Genomic DNA, 11,018 nt, shown 5'->3' on the forward strand with positions numbered 1-11,018 from the left:
TGGTGACTCAGTGTTTCAATAATCTGCCCTCCAAATTCTCCCTCGAGGTTCTGCCCCGCGGGGGCTTCGCCGGCCGAGGGAGCCGCGCCACAGCCACCGAAGGCACCGGGTGAGGGCTCGGTCCACAGATAGGAAGAGGGAGGGGTCTCCTCATGGCGGAGGATTCTCCTCACAGCCCACTCTCCTGTCCGGTTCCAGCTCCGGGTCTGCAGGACACAAACAGCGCTGCTGCTGCCCCGGCCGGGGCAGGACCGTGCGCCCACCGGCACTGTCCGGCTGGGAGCGGGAGCACATCCTTGGTCCTGTCTCTGGAAGCTCTCCCTTGGATCCCGGCGCCGCTCAGGAAGCCATTTCCACAGGTGGGCGGCGGGACTGGAGACAGATTAAGGAATGTTTAAGCATCTATTTACATGCTGAGTTGACTCAGACCCAGCAGAAGCCGACTTTCACAGACTCCCTTTTCCAAAGCCTGGCTTGGAGTCCAGCAGGGATGCAGCCTCCTGCCCTCAGGTGCTGTCCTTGCCCCAGTCAAACAACGCTCAGGTTATACTTTTTTATATATATTGTGCATTCTATGTTTGCCTGAGAGCTGCTGGGAGTTAGGGCATCCTCAAGTGATACAGGAGCCTTGGGGCATTGGGCAAAGCATGCAAGGCCCTGAATCTCACTCAGGCATTGATAATTATCAGTCCAGATAGCTGAGCCGTTACGGAGATTCGATACAGTCAGCTCTTACATCCTGCCCATTTAGGGGAGAAAAATTCAGCAATGAGGAGATGCTGCAATTGACAGATCCAAGGAAAACCAGCCAGGTTATTTCTGACAGCAAGAGATCGCTAACTACAGGGATTAGCAGAAGATCAAGGGAGTGTGGAGAGACCCACTTCTTTGGAGTAAGGGCTTGGATTCCTCCAGAAAAAAACGTTATTAAGCCATTTAAGGAAAGAAAGGAAGGAAAACCTAAGAAATATAAAAGACAATACATGGCAGTTTGAGAGCTGCTACCAAAAGCTAATGAGGGGTGAGGAACAGTAAAAAAGCAAATGATAGCTTCTCTTAATAATTAAATGAAGTGATGCTCATTAATTAGACATGATTTTAACATTTTGAAAAACTTACAATTATGTTTTTTGACTGAAAACAAACCCTGCTGTACAGTGAGGGAAGAGAGCGCTGGCACCCAGCACAGACAGCTTTGAATTCCCATGTTCAATAATTGTGAGCTCCAAGCAAAGTGCCTCAGGGACCAAGTATTCACCCATTCCTGCTGCCACTCCTCGTGTTCTGCTGTTTTCTTCTGGTGCAGGAATTGCAGTGCACACCCGAGGTACCCAACTGGGGTCAAGTGGCCTGAAGAAAGGACCCCCCTCCTTTCTGTCCTGTTCTTTCTCACTGCACAAATGGAAAATAACAAAAAAAAAAAAACAAAAAAAAAAAAAAAAAAAAAAAAACAAAAAAAAACAAAAAAAAAACAAAAAAAAAAAAAAACAGAACAAAAAAACCAAACCAAACAGTCCTTAATTTTCCTTCTTTGGTCTGGCTTATCTTCCCTCAGGAAGGTGGTGGGAGTATGTCCTTATTCCCTCAAGTCACTCAGGCCCCCCCACTGCCTCTCTGGGCAGAAGCTCTGTCTAGGCTATCACCAGGGCAGACCAGGAGCCCCCCAGCAGATATGGCTGCCCTTGGGCTTCTGGAATCCATCACCTGGTTTGCACCAACTAGACAGCCCCAGAATCCTCGGTTGCTTCTCACAGGACATTCCTTACGGCCCTTTCTTGCCCTCCTGTTGTTTAAATGAGACTTTCACAGCAACTAGTAACAATGCAGAATGATTCTATTCTTCAGTGAGTCAATGCTACAGCCCTGATGAAATATTTTGTGGCCTTTTGTAAAGTGCCAGTGTAGCTCTCTACTGAATTAATGTTTATAATAAAAAGAACTTCTCAATTAACTACATTAGTCTGTCACCATGCCCTCTGAGCCTATGGCCATGGCTCCTAGGGTGCATCCCTGCTCCCCTTGTCTGAGGGTGGCTTCCAGCTGCTGTGGGTGGGACAGAGGGCAGGAGGGGCAGCAGAATCTGAGGAAAATGGCTGTTAACAATCCTTACCTCTGTTGGATACTTTGCTATACACTAACTGGTGAGACTCCCTACGGATGGAGTTCATCTGCATGTCCAAGATCTTCCTTCAAACACCTGTCATCACAGATCCTTTTCTACTGCTGTGCATAGCCCCCCACTATGGCACATGTTACAGGCCAGTGACTCAGCCCAGTGATGGAAACCCAGGTCCACTCCCTCTGATAGCAATAAATGAGAAAGCCTGAAAGTAGATCACTCTGTCTGAGAAGCTCCATGCCCCCTGTACATATTCCTGCCCCCTGGGCCAGCTGCAGCACGGGTTCTACTGGTAGAGTGCTGGAGAGGCTGTGTGCCCACCATGCCAAGCAGAGGAGGGGCTACAGTGAGACCAGCCAAAAGTCAGCAGTAAAAAAACAGAGCAGCAACACTGGCTCCTGAGGAGAGACTGGGAGATGCCCTTTGATGCCTCCCGCAACCAGGTAACTCCCCTCAGCCCCGTGGCTCACAGGTCCGTGTTGGCCATTGGGAGGTTCCCAGTGGAGCAGCTGGCCTGGGAGGCAGGTCCCTTCCTGCACCTGGCCTGCTCCAACCATGCCCCACGGCAGGACATGGCCCTGGGTGGCAGCACCTGGTCCTGAGCCTGTGGCGCCTTCTGGCAGATGCAGAGCAGGGACCGGAGCTCTGCACGGAAGTTCTCGTTCAGCCAGCAGTAGATGAAGGGGTTGTAGCAAGTGCTGCTCATGGCAAACCAGTGCAGGGCAAAATAGAGCGAGTTCTTTGTCTTGATGCCCAGACTGGAGATGAGCACCACGTAGCAGTTCAGGGGGAACCAGCAGATCGCAAAGACCACCACCACCAGCATCAGCATCTTGATGCTCTTCTTCTTGTTCCTGTGGTGGGTGACGTACTGCTGCGTGGTGATGTCCCCGATGGCATTGCGGAGCCACAGCTTCTTGGCCAGACGCATGTAGGTGACAGTGATAATCAGCAGAGGCAGGAGGTAAAGAAGGAGAAAGGTAGACAGGTCCAGATACTTCCAGACCAACTCTGCAGGCTCAGGGAAATCAGGAAGGCACAGACTCCGGACAGTGGCTTCCCTTGAAAATGAAGAAATATAGATCGAGCACATGGCCATTGCTGTCACATGGGTGCTGCTGGCTCAGCAAACCACAGTGGGGGTCTCACACTGCCCACAGCCAGCTGCTCAGAGGTGTAGTGCGGACAGAGGGAGGATACAGAGCCACATGACATGTCTCTCTCAGGCTGGACCTGCAGCCTCTGCCCTCCACGGGAGCACCCACCCTTCTGTGCCCCTCAGCAGCCAGGACCCCTCACCCTGCCATACCCCCCAGCACAGGATCCCTCAGCGAGAGACGCTGTAGCAGCTCTAAGCCAAAGCTGTTCTGGAGGGGAGGGAAGGGCTGGAGGCTGTGAGAAAGCCTTACAGGCATGACCAACCCACCTCCCTTCCCTACCCACCATTCCCTTGCCATCAGCTCCTACCACCTTCCTGCTACCTCTTAAAACTGGTGTGATGATTGGTCACTTGGCTCCAGTTGAACCACTGACAATTAACTGACAGAAGAACTGAGTGTAATCATACACAACAGCTCATTTTAACAACCCCCGTACACCTGTCCCATCCCATCCAGGCCCAGGATCCGGGTGTGTTCCCACTGCCTGGCCAGCAGTGGCTCAGGCCCAGCACCCTTTGCTGCACCACGTGTCCCCTCCACACCCTGCAGCTGGTGACTGGAAGTGATGGAATTTATTTCCAGTGGATGTTTTCTCCTTTTATTTCCTTTCCCCTCTCTTTTTCTTTCTCTTATTCCATTTTACTCTTCTCTCTTCATCCCTTGTCCTCTGTTCTCCTCTATTCAGCACAGATTTTAGCCCTCATCAAGCTGTACTGTTCATTGCAGTATTGATTAGTATCTTTAATATCCTGTTTTCAACCACTGGAGCTGCCTTTTGTGCCACAAATAGGAGACTGTTGAGAACAGGCAGCTGGAGCAGGGGATGAGGTCAGAGAAGTGACAATGGGTCCACCGAGTTTGGAGGACCTGGAGATGCCACTCAAGATGGGAACTGACGCAGAAGGGAAAATCATCCTTTCTGAACTGCAGTCTTGGCTTTTCCTCCCCTGGATCTGACTCACCCCTGGCACAGGGGACCTGCCAAAGGGGATGTGACAAGGCAATATTTTGGTGAATTCTGGTACGATCAGGGACTCAGATGTGCTGCTGTGTAGTGCAGCCAGAGATGGATGTTGGTGGAGCTCCTGTTTCCCATCCCAGAACCCTAACCACTCCCTGGTAGGAATCTCAGGAGCCCTGGCCCTGCAGAGCTATTACAAGCAATATTACAACTGGGATTTTTTTTTTCAATGGAAAGCAGGGACAGGAATAGCATGTCCTGGAAGTCCTTATATCGCTGAGCTGCCTTGTGCCAACACGGGGCTCGGTTTCCTCTGGCCATGCCAAAGGATGAGCAGAGGACAGGTGCCCCGAAACAGATCATAGCGTTCGTTCATTCATGAGCAATTTGTTCCCTAATCCCCAAGCACAGCTGCGGAGCAATGCAAGCATGGAGTAACCCTGCCCTGTGTTTACAGTCTGGACAGTTGGAGGTATGATATCCCCTGAGTATCTCAGTCACATCAGGCACAAGCACAGGCAGGGGAGGACTGCGAAGCCCCAGTCACACTTCTAGCTGGTGCAGCCCCTCGTACACAAAAAGCAGTGACAGCCTATGCAGGCACTCACGCTCCCCTGCCTCACCAACAGGAGGGACTTAGCTGGGCTGCAGGAAATTAGATTTGTCCTTTATAGAGAAGGTCAATATCTACAATAGAAATCTCATTCCTACTGCCTGTCAGCGTCTCCTTGCCCCACTCCCTGGGATGCTGATCTCAGCCTGAAAATACAGGTCATGGTAAGTTTATCCCCTTGGCCTCGAGGCTGGCATTCCTGCGAAGGGCAGCACCAGCAGCGTGACACCCGCCACAAAAATCCCACTTGGGTACTGTTACGGACTGTTTTCTAGACAGGAGAGGTCACAGCAATGCCACAGGCTGGTGGGGACAGGAGGGACAGAACAGGCTGGGTACCACAGAGGAAAGGACTGCAAGGGCAAAGCAACCCCAAAGTTTGGATTCTGTATTTCTCCCTGGCAGAGGGTTACAGCAGAGACAAGTGCCATTGCTGGGCCTTTTGTGGGAGATATTAAAAGCAGAAGCTTATTTTTCTTTTTCTTTCTTTCCCTCTGTATCAGAACCTTCTGTATTTTCTTATATTTCAGCAGTCCTCATGTGGATGTTAAATTCCACTTCATCCTCTGTCACTGTGTTCAGCCAAGCAAAGAGCTCCCTTTCCTGCAGGGAGGCACCATGGCATACCAGGACAGCTCTGGTTCCTGCCAAAGCACTGGACCTTCACCTGCCCCTCACTGGGTCCCCCCAACTCCACACTGGTCCCCCACAGCCCTGCTTCAGAAGGAGGGGGTGGGGGATTCTCTTTGTTTTTCTCATTAGTGTAACATTGGGCAGAGGAACCTCAAGCTTCAGGGAAGGTTGGTCCTGCTTCGTAAATCCACATGGATGAAATACAGGGAAGTCACAACCTGAGACTCAATGTATGAAGTCCTGGGGAAGAGGGATTGGTGGCTCTGCTGACAAACCAGGGTGATCCCCCGCTCCTGCTCCCTGCAGAGCTTTGGAGATGTCAGCACAGGTATTCCCAACAGGAAGTTTATTTTCTTTCTTTTTGAAACTGCAGTTTGACTCTCTCCTCCCTGCCTGAGCAAGTTGGATGGGCTTGGTCTTGTTGGGTCTGAGGAGCTGAGCAGGCAAAAGGAGGGAAGAGGAAAGTCCCTCAGGAGAAAATTACCTTCTCGGAACAGAGCCTCTCCTGGCAAGGCCATGGCACTGGAGGAGGTATGTGTCACTAATGTCTGTGCCCCAGCCCGGCTATGCCTGGGACTGCCCCAGCACGTGGCTGGGAGTGGGACCCAGACCCTCATCTGGGTATGTGGGAAGTGGCAAGAACAAACCCCGGGCAGCAGGCTCTTCCACAGCCCCAGCCTCTGCTGTGGGAAGTGGGATCTCACCCATACACCAACACCCTCTCATCCCACACCACTGTCCCCATGCCTGGGACACTCCAACCCCCTCCCTGCTGAGTGAGTGGCACTGCACAAGGGCTGCCAGACCTCCACACACTCACTGGGAAGGGGAGATCACTCACCTGTAGTTATACTGGAAAAGCTTTTGGTAGATGGCATGGGGCAGGGAGAAACAGGTTGCCATCAGCCAGATAACAGAGATGCTCAGAGCTCCCTTCGTCAGGGACATCCTCTGCTTCAGCGGGTTCAGGATGACCTGCAACAGAGACTCCATCATGACTCTTCTCTCACGGGAAGCAAAGGCCCTCACAGCCCACATGGGGGGTGGGTGGTTTGTGACATAACCTAACACAGCTAATGAGAGGAAAATGACAGCCATGATTAGGAAAATGTCCTGTTCATTAGAGTGACCTGGAAAATGGGAAACATTGAACTTCTCAGTTTGCTCAGAAGAACTTTCAAACTTCATCCTTTATCTTGTTCTGTGAGAACCATTTTCCTTAAGCTGGGGGCTACATTAGGTCAACAAAAAAAAAGATATCCACACAATGGTCTTCACTCAGGGGTATGTTTGTTTATTCTGTATGAACTATATAAGAAATGTCTCTTGTTCTAGCTGGGCCTGTGAAGCTGAGCTTTTCTCCCCTCTGCTGAGGCAGAAACTCACCTTCCATAAAATTTTCTTTATTAGATCTTTAAGCTGATAAAATCTGATAGTCTGGAACTTACTATTTGACAATAGCACAGGGAAGAGGAGTGATTGCTAGGGATAAGCACATGGCCTGGGCTGTCCTTGCTGCCCTGCACTGGACACACAGCCAGCGTTTGCCATGGCCACGGAGAGACATGGGTAAAAACTTCTCACAGCTCAAGTCTCCTCCCAGAGCCTTGGAAGGAAGAGGGGAGGGCAGTGTCACCTGGTGCCTGTCGAGAGCTATGGCTGTCAGGGTCAGTGTGGAGACGTGGAGGGAGCAGTACTGCACAAAGCGGCTGATGTGGCACATGGCCTTTCCAAAAATCCATGTGCTGTTCACAAACCGGACCTGAAGAGAAACAACAGCTCATCAGACAGAAAATGTGCTGAAAACAAATACATGGGGAAGTCCCTTGGCTGGAACCCGAGCTGGCTCAGGGGTTCTGGCTGGTTGGGCAGCTTCACCTGAAACTTAAAGAAAGATCAGCTATCCCGGTCTCTGAAACACCTCTACAGAAGAGTTTATGGGGTCAAACCCTGCTGATTATGAAGTGGAGCTACCACAGCCCTCCTGGCCTGTTCTAAAGACATTGCTTGTGAACAGTGGTAATAACTTTTTATTACACTAACAACTATATTTGGAAAAAGTGGACCAAGGGTTGATATCAACCCCACTGTCAGATCTGGAGAGATTTCATTGAAGCCTTTATCCAGCTGGCATCTCTGAAAAGTGTGACTACTTTCTTCCACTCACCCAGTATGACTGGCATTCAGACTGTTCTGACTCACTAAGGGACTCTCTAGTGCTCTCCTGCATGAGCATTAAAAACACATGTTCACCCAGGCACTTGTTCTCATCACCCAAAAAGCTCTTGCTGGGGTTTCATAGCACACATGGAGAGACTTCAGAGTTTCTAGGAGTTACAGAGTCTTAACAGAGAAACAGAGAGCCCACAGGTTGCTGAACAGTGTTTTACTTGCCTGGGAGAGCTATCAGTTAGACTTGGTGGTGTTGGGTTCCCACCTCAGCCCTAGAAGAAAAGCCTGTGACTACCAGGCAGAGTTCTGGTGGGAGGGAGACTCCTGTCCTGGCTGAAGGGACAGCAAGACCAGCTACTTACCAAGGTGAAAGGTGTGTTGAGCAGTGTGATCATGATGTCTGACACTGCCAGGTTAGCGATGAACAGGCTGGTGGCTGAGTGCATCCTCTTGTTCTTCAGCACCACGTGACACACCAGCATGTTCCCAAAGAGAGACATGACAATAATGACCGAGTACGCCACAATTAGGAGCGCTTTCACTGTTGGTTTCTGGGATTCTGGCTCATATTTAGCCAGCTCAGCAAATTTCTCCCACTCAACAATGCGGCTCTCCGTCCAGTTGAAGACGGTCCTGTTAGTTGCGTGGTAGATGGACATGAGTTTGGCCAGTGAAGAGTAATGGTCAAACTCCCCAAGAAACCCCATCACCTGTGACCTGTATGGCTGAAGCAGTGAGTGAGACATGGTAGGTCAACCCCAGTCTTTCCTGCTGAGGAACAGTTCCAATGGTGTGTCCAAAAGGGGCTGGTTTGAGACCACACTTTCTCTCACATATCAAGAAGAGCAAGAACTTCACAGGTGAGCTCTGGGCTCAAGCAAGCTCCCTGACCATCCCGTGCTGCTGTCGCAGGAATTTCTTCCCAATGCAGAAACACTCGCCTTCCGCTCTAAACAAATCCAAAGATGTCTTTCCAGCAACTGAAATCTGAATTCTGAATAGAAACCAACACTTCACTTCCTGGACCAGATAGGTCTGTATGTGACAGTGCATACACTACAGCATGATTACATGCCGGTTCCCTGCACACTCCAACCACAAGGAGAAACCAAACTCCCCACCCTCATCCCCCTCCCTAACTCCTACCCTTACCCCCCCTCACTTACCTCGCACTGCCCGGCCGTTTTTGTCCCCTTCGGCCTCCGGTCCCAAGGGGCAACAGCGGCTCTTCCGGCTCCCCGCGCAGGACACCCCGCACCGCACACCCCACACACCTCGCACTGCACACACCCCGCTCACAACACACCCCGCAGCGCCCACTGCCCGCGCCGCGCCGCGCCCTCTGCACTCACCGCCGCGCACCCTCCGCACCGCACCCCTGCGCCGCACGCACCCCGCGCGCTCTCCGCACCGCGCCGCGCACCTTGCGCACTCCCTCTCACCCCGCGCACTCTCCGCACCGCGCCGCGCACCTTGCGCACTCCCTCTCACCCCGCGCACTCTCCGCACAGCCCCGCGCACCTTGCGCACTCCCTCTCACCCCGCGCGCTCTCCGCACCGCACCGCGCACCTTGCGCACTCCCTCTCACCCCGCGCACTCTCCGCACAGCCCCGCGCACCTTGTGCACTCCCTCTCACCCCGTGCGCTCTCCGCACCGCACCGCGCACCCCCTGCACGCCCCGCACGTGCGGCCGGTGGCAGCGGAGTCGCCGCTCGGGGCGGGGCTCGGGGAGCGGGGCTGCTCCATTCATAATACAGTGCGGGCGGGGCCCCACCGGCCCGGGAGTCGTTACCGGGAGTTAATTAGTGCCGCGGTTTCCTGCGCACACACGCACCTGCAGGTGCCGAGTCTGCTCCCACGGTACCCGGAGGGGCTGGTACGGACTCGGGCTAAGCGGCGCTGCGGGGCCAGGGCGGAGGGCAGCGCCCACCACAGTGGCGAGCGGGCACGGAGCATCTGTGTTTTACAGACCCCCTGGCAGTGCCTTAACGGGAAAAGGTGAAAACCATCCTCACAAGCCTCTCCCGGGACGAATCTTTGCGGAAAGGCTTCTGGTGGAGTTTCAGCGCTTGTTTTTTGGTGTTTTTCCCACACCTGGGTCCCTCTTAACAGATGCTGACACAGAAGAAGACAGTTTAAGTTTCAAAGACTTTAGACAACATATTTTTAATCTAGGTATTATAATCCTTCTCGTTTTGCATCCTGCATGTGTCACTTATTCCTTATTAAAAAAAAGAACAAAAAAGGTTTTTTCCTGTCCATATCCAGTCCCCTGCATGATCGCCTTCCCCTGTCCATGGCTCTGCTCCTCTTGTCCATGTCCATGCTGTGGCCAAGCCATGCAAGGACTAAGACAGGGGAGTAGCTACAGGATGGGGAACACATGAGAAGGACATGGGACACAGAGGACGTGCCTCTTGTCAGACTCCAAATTCTACTTCTAAGTGAAAAGGTCCCATGCTGACATGTGGAGCCAAGAATTCACTTTTATTGTCAGTCCAGGCCAGTTCAATAAACAGCTCCGGTCATCCTGTGTGTTCCAATGATAACAACACTTCTATTTTCAAAATTAACTAATTTTTCCTAATTCCAATTAATAATGCATTTTTAAATGTCGTTCACAAGCGCCCTGGTGTCCACCCTGGTCCCTGGTATTTGTAACCTCTATCAGGGCAAATAAACCATGATGACAGGTTAAAGGTGAGGTTTTTCCTAGTTTGGGGTCTGTTTGCCATGGAGCAAACTGAGCATCCCAGCTCGCACCGTGTCAGCCATAGGCTCTTGGAGAGACTAATGAAGATCTTCCCGGCAAATAGTAGAAAAAGAGTCCAGATGGAGACAGGAATTCCTTCTGCAGGAGGAAATATCTGTATATTTGGTGTGTGTTTCCAAGGAACTGGCTCTTTGCTCAGAATTTTGTATTTATGGATTCCCAGGTCTAAGAGATGCTCCGGCTCATGCCTGTGGCAGAACTCCAGTTGCTTTCAGCAGAAGCAGAATGAGCTTTGCATTTACTCTCTGGAGTTTCTTGCCTGACAGCTACAGAAAAGACACACTGGATGTTTATTACCACTATAGCAAGATGATCTGGGAGGCTTCTGCTATTTTTCAGTCCCCCTGAAGCCGTTCTCACTATGGCTGTGAGATTATTGTGCATCCAAAGAGCCATTTCCTTATCCTCCCATGCTGTTCTTGCTGGCATACATCATCGCTGGCTTTAGAGCTGCAAGCTCAGAAGAGGAGAGCTATGAGCTATGAATTTAGTCTAATCATATTTCCAGCAAAATCCCAGGCATGCTAGCTTTCTCCAGGTGCAAATTATCAACTACAGGTATGTGCTAGAACCTCTTGAAACACT

At 51.6% G+C, this 11,018-nt stretch overlaps 1 protein-coding gene across 3 annotated transcripts; it reads right to left on the bottom strand.

The window, feature by feature from the left end:
- Positions 1-1,494: 1,494 nt before the first annotated feature.
- Positions 1,495-9,149, bottom strand: LOC138110200 (G-protein coupled receptor 83-like). Of its 3 annotated transcripts, XM_069014913.1 has the most exons (6): positions 8,825-9,149; positions 8,376-8,652; positions 8,021-8,291; positions 7,123-7,248; positions 6,328-6,461; positions 1,495-3,180 (listed from the first exon to the last, which is right to left on the bottom strand). In XM_069014913.1, exons 2-6 carry the CDS (start codon positions 8,402-8,404, stop codon positions 2,586-2,588), a joined length of 1,155 nt encoding a protein of 384 aa, XP_068871014.1. In that variant the 5' UTR covers positions 8,405-8,652; positions 8,825-9,149; the 3' UTR covers positions 1,495-2,585. The 3 variants fall into 3 exon arrangements, with proteins under 3 accessions (XP_068871014.1, XP_068871013.1, XP_068871012.1); XM_069014912.1 differs by having other exon boundaries at positions 8,021-8,607; XM_069014911.1 differs by having other exon boundaries at positions 8,021-8,652.
- Between the last annotated feature and the right edge of the window lie 1,869 nt (positions 9,150-11,018).

The sequence above is a fragment of the Aphelocoma coerulescens genome, chromosome 4A (assembly GCF_041296385.1).
Source record: "Aphelocoma coerulescens isolate FSJ_1873_10779 chromosome 4A, UR_Acoe_1.0, whole genome shotgun sequence".
NCBI classification, from domain to species: domain Eukaryota; kingdom Metazoa; phylum Chordata; class Aves; order Passeriformes; family Corvidae; genus Aphelocoma; species Aphelocoma coerulescens.